This window comes from Oenanthe melanoleuca, linkage group LGE22 (genome assembly GCF_029582105.1).
Source record: "Oenanthe melanoleuca isolate GR-GAL-2019-014 linkage group LGE22, OMel1.0, whole genome shotgun sequence".
NCBI lineage: Eukaryota > Metazoa > Chordata > Aves > Passeriformes > Muscicapidae > Oenanthe > Oenanthe melanoleuca.
In genome coordinates this window covers 3,102,583-3,117,944 of record NC_079363.1, presented here as the reverse complement: position 1 = coordinate 3,117,944, position 15,362 = coordinate 3,102,583, and the positions used below count along the sequence as shown (strand labels likewise).

At 56.5% G+C, this 15,362-nt stretch overlaps 1 protein-coding gene and 1 long non-coding RNA gene across 3 annotated transcripts; one reads left to right on the top strand and one right to left on the bottom strand.

The window, feature by feature from the left end:
- Nucleotides 1-4,200: 4,200 nt before the first annotated feature.
- Nucleotides 4,201-9,131, top strand: LOC130265921 (nucleolar pre-ribosomal-associated protein 1-like). Of its 2 annotated transcripts, XR_008842722.1 has the most exons (4): nt 4,201-4,726; nt 7,133-7,348; nt 7,920-8,098; nt 8,730-8,816. XR_008842722.1 is itself a non-coding variant. In XM_056515264.1 (2 exons), exons 1-2 carry the CDS (start codon nt 8,054-8,056, stop codon nt 9,129-9,131), a joined length of 447 nt encoding a protein of 148 aa, XP_056371239.1. In that variant the 5' UTR covers nt 8,009-8,053. The 2 variants fall into 2 exon arrangements, 1 of the variants encoding a protein (XP_056371239.1); XM_056515264.1 differs by lacking the exons at nt 4,201-4,726; nt 7,133-7,348 and having other exon boundaries at nt 8,009-8,098; nt 8,730-9,131.
- LOC130265922 (uncharacterized) lies at nt 6,543-8,839 on the bottom strand. The gene is made up of 3 exons (XR_008842723.1): nt 8,750-8,839; nt 7,864-8,109; nt 6,543-6,693 (listed from the first exon to the last, which is right to left on the bottom strand). It is a non-coding gene; the product is annotated as an uncharacterized LOC130265922 (long non-coding RNA).
- Nucleotides 9,132-15,362: the final 6,231 nt, after the last annotated feature.

Here is a 15,362-nt window from a genome sequence, read left to right as displayed (position 1 = left end):
GAGCTCTGGGAGGCTGGAACCAGGAATTGCTGTCTGAGCCCCTCTGCACACAGCCCGTGCCGCCATCACCAGGACACGCCAGCTGCTCCTTGGGCTGCTTTTGGGCTGTCAGTGGCCTGTATCCAGGCTGGAGCATCTCCAGGAGCCTGCTCAGAGCAGCCCCTGGCCCGGGAGCCACGGGCAGCCCTTGAGCCGTGTCCGTGCCAGCGCCGGCCGGGCGCCCAGCGCCCATCCCGGGCCGTGTGCTCGGCACGGGCAGGACGCTGCAGGCACAGCCCCTGCCCCGAGGGCCCAAGGACAAGAGGTGCTGGATGCCTTTTGGGGACTCCTGGCCTCGTCCTGCCCCTCGCAGCTGGGACACACAGAAACATCAAGGAGCATTGCTGGCACTGAGAGGGAGGCACTGAGGCCTCTGTGCAGCTCTGGGCCACAAAACCAACCCCAGTTTCAGCAGCTGCTTCATTTGGGCAACACTCACCTGCAGGAAATGCCACCTGCCACTCTCCAGAAGAACTCAGGCCACACAGCAAGGGAAGCCTCAGAACCTGTCCTGCTCACTTCTCCCTACAAAGAGACATGGCAAGAGCAAATCTACAGCTGCTGGGTAAATCCTGGAAAGGGCAGGAAAATCAGGGGATGGGAAGATGCGGTGCTGTCATGCCAGCTGCCAGCCAGTTCTACCCTACAGCCGTGGCAGGGGCTGGTGTGTAAAGCTGCTTTAGCAGAATAGAAGGAGCTGCAGTTTCCTTGCTGGAGCCAATGATTCCCATCCTTGGGAGTTTCATACCTGAGATGCAGAGGGCTCAGTCAGTCGGAGCACAGTCCAGGTAGTGCCAAGGTTGTGAGTTCAATTCTCCCACGGGCCGTGTCCTCGAGAGTCGGATTTTAGGAACCCTCTCAATCCCAGTATATCCTGTGACCTGGAAGCAAAGGGGAAAAGCCGCAACCGAGTTTTAATAAAAGAGGTTTTGCCATTGCAGAGCTTTTTGGAGTTGCAAAGCAAGGGAGAGGGGGAGCATCCCATCTGGCAGGTGAATGAGAAACAGCCCGAGCGGAACCGTGCCCGGCCCCGCCGAGCGGCTCCTCCCGCGCCCCAGCCCCGCTCGTTCCGCAGGGGTGCGCGGGCAGCAGCCCCGGGGCTGTGCGCGCACGGGAACGGGGAGCCGGGCGCTGCTCCGCGCTCAGGGCTGCGGGGCCTCCGCGGGACGGGGGCACCGGGAGCGCCGGGATTTGGGGCTCCAGGGCTAGCACGGCGGCCCCCGCGCCCGGCCGGCTCCAGCCGCTCGGGCTCTCCGGCCTTTATTATGCGGCGTCCCGAACCCCGCGGGGCGGGGGAAAGAGGAAAAGCGGGCACGGAGGATGGGAATAGGGGGCAGACGGGGCGGTCGGGGTGGGTGACCAAGGACCGAGGGCGGGGGGCGCCGGGGTGTGCGGGGCAGCGGGGACAGGGGAAGGGGCGCTGGGGGGGGGGGGGAATGGGAGAGTGGAGGAAGGAGGGGAGGCGGAATTGTGGGGGGGGGGGGGAACGGGAGCAGGGAGAGGGAACAGGGACAAGTGTGGTGGGAAGGGAATGGGAGGGTGGAGGAAGGAGGGAGGATTGAATGAGGGGAATGGGAGCAGGGAGAGGGAATGGGGGGGCCCAGGGTTGGGGGGAAGGAAGGGTAGAAGCAGGAGCAGGAGAAGAAAGGAATAGAACAGGGTAGGGTAGGGTGTGTATAGGGATGGGGGGCGGATGGGAAGGAACAGCGGGAAACAGCCAGGGGAGAAGGAGGGACACAGGGATGAGAGGAGCAGGGAGGGCTCGGGCTGCGGAGGGAAGCGGGACGGGGAGGGAAAGGCCGGGGGGGGGGAGAGGGACGGGGGACCCAGGAGGGGAACAGGAGAGGGGAGCGGGGTAGGGACAGGAGAGGGAGAATGGGGGGCACAGGTTGGGGGGGGGGGAGAAAGAAAAGAAAAGGAACACGGGGAGGAGGGAGGAAAGGTAGAGAGAGAAAGAGGAGGAGAGGCCGAAAGGGGCGGGGAAAGGGTCGGTTTGAGGAGGAGAGAGAAAGGCAAGAAAGGGAGAAAAAGAAGGGGAACACGAGGAGGAGGAAGGAGGGGTAGAGGGTTTGAGAGGAGGGAAAGCAGAAATCCAACCAGTCCCTGTGCGCGGAGCTCCAACGCAGCCACTGTCCGCAGCGAGCTCAGCCCGGGCAAATGGCGGCCGAGCCAATTACCTGGAGTTCAATCACCTCGGCCACGCCCCGCGCAGCCGCACCGAGACCCCGCGCACCTGTGCCGGGCCCGGCCCCGCCCCTGGATCACCTCACGGCCCCGCACCTGGATCCCCGCCCGGTACCGCCGTCGGTGCCGCCCTTGGTACCGCCCCTGGTTCCGCCCTTGGTACCGCCCCCGGTACCGCCTTCGGTACCGCCCCCGGCAGGACAGGACCCCGAAGCAGAGAAAGGCGTGTGCCCGCAGCCGCCTGTCGGCGCCTGCCCTACTCCCGCGCGCCCGCGGCGCCGCTGAGCCCACAGCCCGTGTCCGCACTCTCGGAAACGCCGCAGAAAATCGCGCCGCGGCGATCGCTGTCGGCGTCGCGCGCAGGCAGCCCCCAAAACACACTGGGGTCCTTCATTTTCCCGCCCTTTCTGCCGCCATATATAGAAGGTCAGGCGAGTACCGGCCGAGCCGCCATCTTGAGAGTGGCAAGACGTCACTTCCGCCCTTCTCTGCTTCCATCTTTACTACTGGCAGAGGCCACTTCCGGCCCGGCTGCCATCTTTGTTGTGGTACCCGTAACGCCCCTCACCATCTCAATTTCTAATTCGCCTGCCTGAATCCGGCAACGACGCCGAAAAGAGCTCCGGCCGACGCTCGAGCGGCGGCAGGCACGGGCGGGGATGCTTGTCTCGGCCGGGCTCCTGCCGCAAGCGGCATCCGCAGCGTGGCGGCAGTCCTACAGGGCAGCGTCCCGGCACGCGCTCGCTCCCATCATCGGAAGGGCACGCGCGCAGCACCGCGCTGTGCCCACAGGACGTCAGCGCTGCCAGGGCGCCGGAGCGGCGGCGGCTGCAGTACCGCGCTGTGCCCACAAGGCGGCAGCACTGCCGCCCTTCCCACGCTCGCAGCCGCGGCCGCTCTCGCAGCCCGAACTCGGCGTCACCCTCCCCTCTATTCACACACACCCCCCGCTCCCCGCTCCATCCGGGCAGCGAAGGCGGGGGCGCCGCTGCAATCCGGATCTCCGGCGAGGAGAACAGCATTGCTGCCCTGCCGGATTGAGAAATCCGATTCCTTGCAGAGATTGAGGGGATAGGGAGCTCAGCCTTAGGCTGGGTTTTGGCAGCGGCAATCGGGGTGAGGAGGGGAGAGGGGAGCTGCTCGGCAGCGGCTGCAGTACCGCGCTGTGCCCACAGGCGGCGTTAGCGGCGGGTGCGCAGCCAGGGCTGGGGCGGGGCAGGGGCGGGGCCGGGGGAGCGTCCCAGGGGATGGAACGAAGAGGGACAGGGTCAGCGCTGGGCTAAACCCCCAGAACCCCCTAAAAAAACCCCAAAATTAAAAAAAAAAAAATTAAAAATCCAATAAAAACTTTAAAAAATCCCATCAAAATACCCTAAAGCAACCTTAAAACCCCCCAAAACACCCCAAAAACCCCTTTAAAAACGGGGGACGGGGCCACGTGACACCCCAGGCAGTTACAAAGCCCAAGGGGCGGGGATCGGTTTAGGGTGCATTGCTCTGGGCCTGAGCAATCGAGCCGAGAGAGATCGATCGGCAGGCATCACGAGTCGATCGCCGAGCGATCGATCTGCAGGCGTCGCTAGTCGATCGCCGAACGATCGATCGGCAGGCGTCGCTAGTCGATCGCCGAGCGATCGATCGGCAGGCATCGCTAGTCGATCGCCGAGCAGTCGATCGGCAGGCATCGCTAGTCGATCGCCGAGCAGTCGATCGGCAGGCATCGCTAGTCGATCGCCGAGCAGTCGATCGGCAGGCATCACGAGTCGATCGCCGAGCAGTCGATCGGCAGGCATTAACATGGCCATCGCTGTGCCGCGAGGGGCGGGGCCTTGACTGTGATGCGAGGGGCGGATCCGCGGCTGGGACTCCGGGGGCGTGGCCGTCACTGTGACAAGGGGGGCGGGCCCGCGGCTGTGATGCGGGGGGGGCCGACCCGATGACGTGCGGGGCCGTGGGCGGAGCCCGGGCCGCTGACGTGCGGGCGCTAACGTGACAGCGCTTCCGGTTCGGGTGCCGGCGGTGCCGCCGCTCCCTCGGCGGGCGGAGTGTGGGGCTCGGGCACCCGGCGGCATCGGGGCGGGCGCTGGGGCCGCGCGGCGCTGCCGCTGCTGCTCCGGGCTGCTGCCGGGGCTCCCGTGCCGCCGGCCGTGCGCGGGAGGGCGGTGCGGGGATTTCCCCGCGCTGAGGGGAACCGGCCCCGGCGCCTCCCGAACCCGCCGCTCCGGCGCTGCCAGGGAGTTTGTGATCAATTAAAAAGATGCCTTGTATTCTCGGAGTGGTGCATTCTACCTCTGCTGTTTTTCCTGCTAGTCTGGATCCTCTGCTTAGATTTTTTTTTTCTTCCTATTTTAGATGCCCTGGCTGTGGTGGATGTCCCGGTTGAGGGCAGTGATGGCTTTCATGAAGAAATCTTTAAATGAAGACGGGATTACCCAAACCTTTCCCTTCCCTGCTGCACTAGAAGCCAGGAATATCCTGTTGCTTCAGTCTGAAAACGGAACAGGTACAGGTTTTTTTGGTATTGTGCCATTTCTACCAGTGGCGTGAAAGGGGCATCATTTTGAGCCGTTTTTAATAATTCTTGGGGATATTTTTGGGGTGTTTCTGGCTGGTTTTTTGGGGTATTTTTCTCACTTTGGCCACCTGGTCCAGCTAATTTTTGGAGTTTTTTGAGGGAATATTTTTGGTAATTTTGGGGGATTTTTTTGGGAAATTTTTTTCAGGATTATTGGTAATTTTGTGGGGGGTTTTGGTAATTTTTGGGATTTTTTTGGAAATTTTTGGGGTACTTTGGGGGAAATTTTTTGGGAATCGTTTTGGGATTTTAGGGAATTTTTTTCGGGTTTTTGGGAATTTTGGGGGATATTTATGGGGATATTTTTGGGGGTTTTTTGAGGGTTTTTTGGGACTTTTTTGGGGATTTTCTGGGATTTTTGAGGGGTTTTTGGAATTTCTTGGGAATTTTTATTGGGATATTTTTGGTAGTTTTGGTGATATTTTTTGGGGAATTTTTGGGGATATTTTTTAAGGATTTTTGGTGATATTTTTGGGGTGTTTTTGTGGGTTTTTTTCATCTTTGGCTGCCTGGTTATGGGGATTTTTTGGGTGTTTTTTTGGGGTTTTTGGGAATTTTTGGGGGGGTTTTGGTAATTTTAGGGTTTTTTTTGGGAATTTTTTTGGAGTTTTTGGGTAGTTTTTTTGGGTTCTTTCTCCCCTATGGCTGCCAGCTCCAGCTGATTTTTGGGGGGGGATATTTTTTAAAATGTTGGGGGATTTTATGGGGGGATTTTTTTTTGTGTTTTTTTTTTTGAGTTTTGCAATTTTTGGGGATATTTTTGGGGAATTTTTGGGGGTTTTTTGGGGTTTTTTTTCTTACCTTTTGCCACCAGCTCCAGATGATTTTTGGGGGGTTTTCTGAGAAGACTTTTGGTAATTTTGGCGAATTTTTGGGGGTTTTTGGTAATGTTTGGGATTTTTTTGGGATTTTTTTGGGGATTTTTGGATTTTTTTGGGGAATTTTTTTTCTTTTTTTTTTGTTGGGGGATATTTTTGGGGAATTTTTTGTGGATTTTTGGGGAATTTTTGTAGGGATTTTTTTGAGGATTTTTTTTTTTTTTTTTTTTGCAGGATTATTTGGGATTTTTTGGGGGTTTTTGGGAATTTTTGGGGGGATTTTCTTTGGGATTTTTTTTATTTTTAATTTTTGGCGATTTTTTAGGAATTTTTTCTTGGGTATTTTTGGGGGTTTTTTTGGTTTTTTTTTTTTTTTTTCCTTACATTTGGCCGCCACTTCCACATGGTTTTGGGTGTTTTTTGGATGGATATTTTTGGTAACTTTTGGGGATTCTTTAGGGGAATTATTTTTGGGTTTTTGGGGGATTTTGGGGAATATTTTTGGGATTTTTTGGGGCTTTTTTTGAGGATGTTTGGGGATTTTTGTGTTGCTTGTGTTTGTTTGTTTTGTTGTTGTTGTTGTTTTGTTTGTTTGGTGTGTTGTTGTTTCTTTTGGTTGTTTTTTTTTTTTTTTTGTTTTGTTTTGTTTTGTTTTTGTGTAGGCCAAGAAACAAATTCAGCTTTAATTGTCATAGGAGCTGCTAGAGAAGACAATCTAAGTGTCATCAGTTCTGTACAGAGAAAGCAATGTGGAGCTGCTCTGAGGTGCAGCTATATTGTGTGCAGGGAGAAAAAGTTACAGAAAAAAAAATATACTTGGGTTATTTTATCTTTTGATTCTTTAAAAAGAAATAATCTAGCCACTTTCTATAAATATGAGTTCCAAGATGAATTTTGGTACCTTTTTCTGCTTGTGTTGCAAACAGGACACCTTGATAAGCGTGATTCCTAGAGCTGAAGGGAGACACCACAGCCAGACAAGGTGTGCAACCACCTGACTTATTTCTTCAACCACCTGATTTATTTCTAGTACAATTAGAACAAACAGCCCTTTCCTTTTTAATAAAGATAAAGCACCTAGGTGAGATTTCAGAGGAAAAAAAAAAAAAAAAAAGAAAGAAAAAAAGGCATCAACACTCATTTGATCATTGTCAAACACAGTTATAATTTGTGACAGAGTGTGCCAAAAGAAGAAAACTTGGGTGGATGGCTTTCTATATCTAGAAGAGGTAATCAGTTCTAATGAGTAGGTGGCTACTTTGCATCCTTTTTTTTCCCTTGTGCAGATTATATGTGTCAGTTCAGAGTGCCTGCAGTTGCCTCTGGCTGGGTTGGGGATCACAGGCCCCCTGGGCTGGGTTTGGTGAGTTTTTCTCCAAGGCCAGCAGTGAACACTACTACACTCCACCTGAGTTCAGCTCAGAGCTCATCTCAAAACATGGGGAGCTGAGGAGATTTTTGTTTCATATTCATCACTGTTTTTCTCTTATGATTTTTTTTTTTTCACTTTAAACAGTTTAAAAATCACGAGGAGGTGAGCAAAGAACCTGCTGTGCCCCTGGATTCTGCATTTACCACTTTGCTAAAGAGAGCCTATGAGAGAGGAAGCAATACCCTACTGGAAGGTGGTGTTCAGACAAAATTGGCTTCCTGGCTCCCACCTGACCAGCTTTTGTTGGGAGTAAAGCATGTGCTGTTATACCTGAAATCCACAGTGGAGAACTTCAGCAGGGTAAGAGCAATATTGTAATAATATTGTGGTTATGTTTGATTTATTTTCATGTAGAAGGTACAAATGACTTAGCTGTTCAAACCTAGGTTCCAGTTCCGTAGCTCTTTTTTCTGTGCTTGTCTCTGAGGCTGCACAGCACCGTACAAAACTGCATGTAATTTGTAAACAAATGCCAGTTCTTATTATTGAGGATTTGCTTTGGATTTACTTTGCATGGGTTACCTTGCTGATCGGTGTGAGTGCAAATAACCTCGAGATTTTAATCCAGCTCCTGGGTCTCCCCAGGAAGCCTTTGCAGAGAGTAAAATTCACTGGCCTGTGTACCTCCAAATGTCATATATATAATGTATAAATGAACATATATAGATGTGTAAATGAAATTCTATCACTATTTATTTGGCAACCTGAGACTTCTCTTAGAATCAGGTTCCTATTAAGGGAGGTGGTTCCTTCTCCCAGAAGAGGTTGTAATCTAAGTAGTTCTTAGTTAACTCCTATTCCTGCTGTATAATTACCTGTCTGCTCCCATCCTCCTCTTTTCTTCACTTCCAACATGTCTTTGTTTTCATAGCTTGGTAAAACTTTGGGTCCTCAGCTTGTTGATCTCTGTGTGGACCTGCTGAGCATCTTGTTGTGCCGGGACAATGAAATAAAGCTGGAGCAGCAGCAGAAGCAGGAGGAGCATCAGGCTGATGGGATCTCTTCATGGATGAGGAGCCTCTGATGACAGAAGTGTCTTCAAATGACAAGGTACCAAATCCCTGCATACAGAGGCACATGTTAGTAAACTTGGGTTTGGCCGATTCTCTGGGGAATAGTTTTGCTGATCAGAGAGTTGTTGTCAAGCTCTTGGAGGGGAACTTAGGAATGCAGAGCGTGAGGTTGCTAAACTACTGTCTGGAGATGTGAGCCAGCTGCATCACCCACAGTCCCACCCCTGAGCTGGAACACGGTCAGGAGAAGTCTCAAATCAGATCACCTTTTCAGGAAAAAATGCATCCCCTCAGCCCTGTGTAAAGCCTTATTGAAAATTATGTACCTGAGGAGGGAATTTTTTCTCCTTTCATCTGTTCTGTGAATTTGTGGAGATTAGAGTGTGTTGATGAACCCCAGAATACTCAGTTCTTCTCTGCAGACGAGCTTAGACACGTCCAGAGTGTTCAGTATAACAGCATAAATCCCACAGCATAAATGTTGAGAGAATGATATTTATGTGCTTGTAATTCATTAATATTTTTTATCCTCTGGTCAGCTAGTAGACAGTTTCATGTTCAATAATTGTAACTGATAAAATGTGGAAAATAGGCAGATGAATGAGTTTATTTTTTACCCTGCACTGTGATTATCCATTCAGTCATGCTGTTACCTCTGTTTGTTACAGACCCTGGAGGATGCACTCACCTTGATTTTCAGACATCCTGCACTGGAGAGCTGGTTCCTGGCGTTGGAGCTGCGCTCTATTCCTCAGCCTGGTCTGAACCCTGTCACTGTGAAGCTCCTGTCAGCTCACCTCCATTCTGGGGTGCTCCAGCTGCTGAAAACGAGAGATCACAGACACGTCTTGTCCAAGTATTTCAAAGCCATCACCAAAAGTGTCCTGGAAGAGCTGCAGACTGGGGGGAAGGACCAAAGCCAGGTCTATCCCAGGAAGTCTCACCAGCTGCAGGCTCTGGAGGAGCTGCACATGTACATGACTGCAGCTCAGCTGAAGGAGATCACTTTAACCATGCTGCAACTTCCTGAGATGGGCTTGGCTTCTCAGAAATCTGAAAAAATCCCCTAAAATAGGGAAGCAGTTAAGCTTCTATGGACAAACTTTGGTGCAGCTCTTTTACAGACAGCCACCAAAGACAGCCCCAGCAAGGAGAACTTCTGCTGTCCACAGAGCACATTAAGGCTTTGGGGAAATTGATGTCAGCATCGGCCAGAAGAGATTTGGAAGCGAGTTTTCCTTCAGGCTCTCCAGAGTGAGCCAGTCCTTGCTCTCACAGGTGGTGTTGAGGTGCAGGCTCACTGCCTTGCCCAGTGCTCACTCACCTCCCTGGCCATTGTGGCCATGCTGATCCAGCACTCCAGGACTCACCTGCTGCAGTTGGAGCTCTGGTGTCTGAGCAGCTGCCACTGGGAAGTACCTGAGGAAGCACATGGAGAGCTTTCTTCCACTGGTTCATGTGCATTTGCAGTGACAGAGACCTGTATGGATTCAGCCGACCTTCCGCAGGTAAAGGCACCACTGAGCCCTGCCTGATGCAGGAGGCCCTGCTGGCCTTAAGGGCTGGCAATCTTCACACCACAAATAAAGGCGATAAGACCTAGATGTCTGACCTCTAGTGACCTGTCTTGGAAGTACCTCTGCAGCACTAAAGGTGAACAGCTGTTCTGAGGCTTGCCTGTTAGACTGAAGCCAAGTGCTCTTAAGAGTTACTGCTGCCCTGATTTTTCTTTTGAAGCCCTTATTTAATGCTTGGTGAATGTGGAATTCTGTCTTTGTGCTTCTCCTGATTTAGTACAGGAGATAAAACCTTTTGCTCAGGCAAGGAGAGAAGAGTGTCTGGAGCGTGCAATGCCACAACCAGATGGTTTTTGTAGAAACTGAGCTTTCACTTTTGCAGAGTCCAAGAATTTTCTTTCTAAAACAAACCTCCAGCTCTGGGCTGGCTACAGTAATGCTCATATGTAATGTCATAACCTCACAGTGCCTCCTGGAGGGTGGATATTCCCGTGCAGAGCTGCCCCTTGAACGCCAGCTGTGCCAGGAACGGGACAGGGACAGGCATCTGCTCCAAACAACTGGCTATCTAAAGCCCTCATCCCCCAGCCCCACCCATGTCCCTGGGGGCAGCTGACAGAGCTGCCTGGAGTCCAGCTGATTTAGCCCCCCTGAGCCGGGGCTCCAGGTGATATTTTCAAGCAGGAGAAGGCAGGGCCGGGGGCGCTCCCGTCCCGTGCCAAGGCAGCTCCCCGTGCCCACGGGAGGACATCTCTCCCTGCAGCAGCTCAGCTCCTTTCAGAGCCTCAGCAAGTTCTTTTCCCTCAGCAAAGGGTGCACATCCCTGCCTTCAGCACACCTCCAGTGGGACCCACCTGGGAAAGCTTTCCATCCCTTCTGCACTTCCAGCTGGCTCCCTGGAAACTCCCACCTTCGTCCAAACAAAACTTCATCCCACCTGAACCTTTGATTTGAAGGCATCTCTGCAGGCTGTCAGGTTGGCATTTAATAGCTGTGAGGGAAGACTGCCTTGGCTTTAGTGCTGCTGCTGCTGAACGAGGCCTCAGGCGGGAAGGGAAGGGAGGGGAAGGGAAGGGGAAGGGAAGGGAAGGGAAGGGAAGGGAAGGGAAGGGAAGGGAAGGGAAGGGAATTGGGGTGGACAGGACATACCTGGCAGCTGCCTGGGAGCTCTGGGAGGCTGGAACCAGGAATTGCTGTCTGAGCCCCTCTGCACACAGCCCGTGCCGCCATCACCAGGACACGCCAGCTGCTCCTTGGGCTGCTTTTGGGCTGTCAGTGGCCTGTATCCAGGCTGGAGCATCTCCAGGAGCCTGCTCAGAGCAGCCCCTGGCCCGGGAGCCACGGGCAGCCCTTGAGCCGTGTCCGTGCCAGCGCCGGCCGGGCGCCCAGCGCCCATCCCGGGCCGTGTGCTCGGCACGGGCAGGACGCTGCAGGCACAGCCCCTGCCCCGAGGGCCCAAGGACAAGAGGTGCTGGATGCCTTTTGGGGACTCCTGGCCTCGTCCTGCCCCTCGCAGCTGGGACACACAGAAACATCAAGGAGCATTGCTGGCACTGAGAGGGAGGCACTGAGGCCTCTGTGCAGCTCTGGGCCACAAAACCAACCCCAGTTTCAGCAGCTGCTTCATTTGGGCAACACTCACCTGCAGGAAATGCCACCTGCCACTCTCCAGAAGAACTCAGGCCACAGCAGCAAGGGAAGCCTCAGAACCTGTCCTGCTCACTTCTCCCTACAAAGAGACATGGCAAGAGCAAATCTACAGCTGCTGGGTAAATCCTGGAAAGGGCAGGAAAATCAGGGGATGGGAAGATGCGGTGCTGTCATGCCAGCTGCCAGCCAGTTCTACCCTACAGCCGTGGCAGGGGCTGGTGTGTAAAGCTGCTTTAGCAGAATAGAAGGAGCTGCAGTTTCCTTGCTGGAGCCAATGATTCCCATCCTTGGGAGTTTCATACCTGAGATGCAGAGGGCTCAGTCAGTCGGAGCACAGTCCAGGTAGTGCCAAGGTTGTGAGTTCAATTCTCCCACGGGCCGTGTCCTCGAGAGTCGATTTCAGGAACCCTCTCAATCCCAGTATATCCTGTGACCTGGAAGCAAAGGGGAAAAGCCGCAACCGAGTTTTAATAAAAGAGGTTTTGCCATTGCAGAGCTTTTTGGAGTTGCAAAGCAAGGGAGAGGGGGAGCATCCCATCTGGCAGGTGAATGAGAAACAGCCCGAGCGGAACCGTGCCCGGCCCCGCCGAGCGGCTCCTCCCGCGCCCCAGCCCCGCTCGTTCCGCAGGGGTGCGCGGGCAGCAGCCCCGGGGCTGTGCGCGCACGGGAACGGGGAGCCGGGCGCTGCTCCGCGCTCAGGGCTGCGGGGCCTCCGCGGGACGGGGGCACCGGGAGCGCCGGGATTTGGGGCTCCAGGGCTGGCACGGCGGCCCCCGCGCCCCGGCCGGCTCCAGCCGCTCGGGCTCTCCGGCCTTTATTATGCGGCGTCCCGAACCCCGGCGGGGCGGGGGAAAGAGGAAAAGCGGGCACGGAGGATGGGAATGGGGGGCAGACGGGGCGGTCGGGGTGGGTGACCAAGGACCGAGGGCGGGGGGCGCCGGGGTGTGCGGGGCAGCGGGGACAGGGGAAGGGGCGCTGGGGGGGGGGAATGGGAGAGTGGAGGAAGGAGGGGAGGCGGAATTGTGGGGGGGGGGGGGGAACGGGAGCAGGGAGAGGGAACAGGGACAAGTGTGGTGGGAAGGGAATGGGAGGGTGGAGGAAGGAGGGGAGGATTGAATGAGGGGAATGGGAGCAGGGAGAGGGAATGGGGGGCCCAGGGTTGGGGGGAAGGAAGGGTAGAAGCAGGAGCAGAAGAAAGGAATAGAACAGGGTAGGGTAGGGTGTGTATAGGGATGGGGGGCGGATGGGAAGGAACAGCGGGAAACAGCCAGGGGAGAAGGAGGGACACAGGGATGAGAGGAGCAGGGAGGGCTCGGGCTGCGGAGGGAAGCGGGACGGGGAGGGAAAGGCCGGGGGGGGGAGAGGGACGGGGGACCCAGGAGGGGAACAGGAGAGGGGAGCGGGGTAGGGACAGGAGAGGGAGAATGGGGGGCACAGGTTGGGGGGGGGGAGAAAGAAAAGAAAAGGAACACGGGGAGGAGGGAGGAAAGGTAGAGAGAGAAAGAGGAGGAGAGGCCGAAAGGGGCGGGGAAAGGGTCGGTTTGAGGAGGAGAGAGAAAGGCAAGAAAGGGAGAAAAAGAAGGGGAACACGAGGAGGAGGAAGGAGGGGTAGAGGGTTTGAGAGGAGGGAAAGCAGAAATCCAACCAGTCCCTGTGCGCGGAGCTCCAACGCAGCCACTGTCCGCAGCGAGCTCAGCCCGGGCAAATGGCGGCCGAGCCAATTACCTGGAGTTCAATCACCTCGGCCACGCCCCGCGCAGCCGCACCGAGACCCCGCGCACCTGTGCCGGGCCCGGCCCCGCCCCTGGATCACCTCACGGCCCCGCACCTGGATCCCCGCCCGGTACCGCCGTCGGTGCCGCCCTTGGTACCGCCCCTGGTTCCGCCCTTGGTACCGCCCCCGGTACGCCTTCGGTACCGCCCCCGGCAGGACAGGACCCCGAAGCAGAGAAAGGCGTCTGCCCGCAGCCCGCCTGTCGGCGCCTGCCCCTACTCCCGCGCGCCCGCGGCGCCGCTGAGCCCACAGCCCGTGTCCGCACTCTCGGAAACGCCGCAGAAAATCGCGCCGCGGCGATCGCTGTCGGCGTCGCGCGCAGGCAGCCCCCAAAACACACTGGGGTCCTTCATTTTCCCGCCCTTTCTGCCGCCATATATAGAAGGTCAGGCGAGTACCGGCCGAGCCGCCATCTTGAGAGTGGCAAGACGTCACTTCCGCCCTTCTCTGCTTCCATCTTTACTACTGGCAGAGGCCACTTCCGGCCCGGCTGCCATCTTTGTTGTGGTACCCGTAACGCCCCTCACCATCTCAATTTCTAATTCGCCTGCCTGAATCCGGCAACGACGCCGAAAAGAGCTCCGGCCGACGCTCGAGCGGCGGCAGGCACGGGCGGGGATGCTTGTCTCGGCCGGGCTCCTGCCGCAAGCGGCATCCGCAGCGTGGCGGCAGTCCTACAGGGCAGCGTCCCGGCACGCGCTCGCTCCCATCATCGGAAGGGCACGCGCGCAGCACCGCGCTGTGCCCACAGGACGTCAGCGCTGCCAGGGCGCCGGAGCGGCGGCGGCTGCAGTACCGCGCTGTGCCCACAAGGCGGCAGCACTGCCGCCCTTCCCACGCTCGCAGCCGCGGCCGCTCTCGCAGCCCGAACTCGGCGTCACCCTCCCCTCTATTCACACACACCCCCCGCTCCCCGCTCCATCCGGGCAGCGAAGGCGGGGGCGCCGCTGCAATCCGGATCTCCGGCGAGGAGAACAGCATTGCTGCCCTGCCGGATTGAGAAATCCGATTCCTTGCAGAGATTGAGGGGATAGGGAGCTCAGCCTTAGGCTGGGTTTTGGCAGCGGCAATCGGGTGAGGAGGGGAGAGGGGAGCTGCTCGGCAGCGGCTGCAGTACCGCGCTGTGCCCACAAGGCGGCGTTAGCGGCGGGTGCGCAGCCAGGGCTGGGGCGGGGCAGGGGCGGGGCCGGGGGAGCGTCCCAGGGGATGGAACGAAGAGGGACAGGGTCAGCGCTGGGCTAAACCCCCAGAACCCCCTAAAAACCCAAAATTAAAAAAAAAAATTAAAAATCCAATAAAAACTTTAAAAAATCCCATCAAAATACCCTAAAGCAACCTTAAAACCCCCCAAAACACCCAAACCCCTTTAAAAACGGGGGACGGGGCCACGTGACACCCCAGCAGTTACAAAGCCCAAGGGGCGGGGATCGGTTTAGGGTGCATTGCTCTGGGCCTGAGCAATCGAGCCGAGAGAGATCGATCGGCAGGCATCACGAGTCGATCGCCGAGCGATCGATCGGCAGCGTCGCTAGGTCGATCGCCGAGCGATCGATCTGCAGGCATCGCTAGTCGATCGCCGAGCAGTCGATCGGCAGGCATCGCTAGTCGATCGCCGAGCAATCGATCGGCAGGCATCGCTAGTCGATCGCCGAGCAGTCGATCGGCAGGCATCACGAGTCGATCGCCGAGCAGTCGATCGGCAGGCATTAACATGGCCATCGCTGTGCCGCGAGGGGCGGGGCCTTGACTGTGATGCGAGGGGCGGATCCGCGGCTGGGACTCCGGGGGCGTGGCCGTCACTGTGACAAGGGGGGCGGGCCCGCGGCTGTGATGCGGGGGGGGCCGACCCGATGACGTGCGGGGCCGTGGGCGGAGCCCGGGCCGCTGACGTGCGGGCGCTAACGTGACAGCGCTTCCGGTTCGGGTGCCGGCGGTGCCGCCGCTCCCTCGGCGGGCGGAGTGTGGGGCTCGGGCACCCGGCGGCATCGGGGCGGGCGCTGGGGTCCGCGCGGCGCTGCCGCTGCTGCTCCGGGCTGCTGCCGGGGCTCCCGTTGCCGCCGGCCGTGCGCGGGAGGGCGGTGCGGGGATTTCCCGCGCTGAGGGGAACCGGCCCCGGCGCCTCCCGAACCCGCCGCTCCGGCGCTGCCAGGGAGTTTGTGATCAATTAAAAAGATGCCTTGTATTCTCGGAGTGGTGCATTCTACCTCTGCTGTTTTTCCTGCTAGTCTGGATCCTCTGCTTAGATTTTTTTTTTCTTCCTATTTTAGATGCCCTGGCTGTGGTGGATGTCCCGGTTGAGGGCAGTGATGGCTTTCATGAAGAAATCTTTAAATGAAGACGGGATTACCCAAACCTTTCCC